The sequence below is a fragment of the Pundamilia nyererei genome, unplaced genomic scaffold (assembly GCF_000239375.1).
Source record: "Pundamilia nyererei isolate P.nyererei 1_Seehausen unplaced genomic scaffold, PunNye1.0 scaffold00073, whole genome shotgun sequence".
Taxonomy (NCBI): domain Eukaryota; kingdom Metazoa; phylum Chordata; class Actinopteri; order Cichliformes; family Cichlidae; genus Pundamilia; species Pundamilia nyererei.
In genome coordinates this window covers 1,453,131-1,454,072 of record NW_005187474.1, presented here as the reverse complement: position 1 = coordinate 1,454,072, position 942 = coordinate 1,453,131, and the positions used below count along the sequence as shown (strand labels likewise).

The window sequence follows — 942 nt, the reverse complement described above, 5'->3', positions numbered from 1 at the left end:
GAGTTTTTAATTATTATTTTTTAAACTAGTGGAAAATTCGTAAACGACGCTAATGTATCATATTTGTAACTCTGTTATGTAAGAGTTATGGTGGTGTCAGTTAGAAACAGATTAACATGTACATCTTTATTTTGGCTTGAACCCAGTTAGTAAGCTCAGACAGTACAGGTAACATTTACTCTGCTTGTATTGTCACTATACACCGACCTGTAAACTTTCCTTTTTCACAGCACGTTAGTCAGATGTGTCAAGAAGTTTCTGTGTGCATGCAATTAAACTGAGATTGCACTGATGTGAAAGCTGATTAACTGTAACCAACATCAGTCCTTTACTGACAGCCTAATAAAAAACTTTTCACTCCTTTTTTTCATTACAGCTCTGTGGAAAGCGTGTTGAAAACACTTGTGAAAAGCTGCAGACCGTAAGTACACCTTAATATATCAATTCATGAATGTCCTCATTTTACCTTGTCTTTGGATTCAGGAGTTTAATAGTACTGCAGATGTTTGGTTTAATAACTGCGTGTCAGTCAGAGAATCTCTTGTTTATATGCATATTGTGTTTCTTAACCCTTTATTTAAAAGTTGGGCAAAGAAGCTCTATGTTGTGTCATTTTATTATTGCAAAGCTTCAGGTTCACCAAAATAGTACACTTGCAGGTATCTTAGGTGAGCACTAGGATTCGTCCTTAAGTTTGCACTTAGGCAGATAATCCTATTATCTTATCTAATTCTGTCTTGTGTGAGAGTTTCCTTTTAGTGTGAGAAGCGAGAATGATTTGTGGTTTGCTGCTGAGACGCTGTGGATCAGCACTGAGGGAGAGGGAAGGACACTTGGTTTTGTTTTATTAATTTATTTTCCCCCAGGATCACCAGTGAATACAAAATCACAGAGATGGCTAGGTGACCTGAAATAACCTGCAGAGTTTAAATAAACGCAAAA

General features: G+C 36.5%; 1 protein-coding gene across 2 annotated transcripts in view; it reads left to right on the top strand.

Moving 5' to 3' along the window:
• Positions 1-942, top strand: part of psme4a (proteasome activator subunit 4a) — a 28,563-nt gene that overhangs the window by 6,488 nt on the left and 21,133 nt on the right. For both annotated transcript variants that reach the window (XM_005737096.2, XM_005737097.2), the window contains one exon: positions 377-421. In XM_005737096.2, coding sequence (XP_005737153.1) covers positions 377-421 — 45 coding nt within the window. The remainder of the gene's footprint in view (positions 1-376; positions 422-942) is intronic.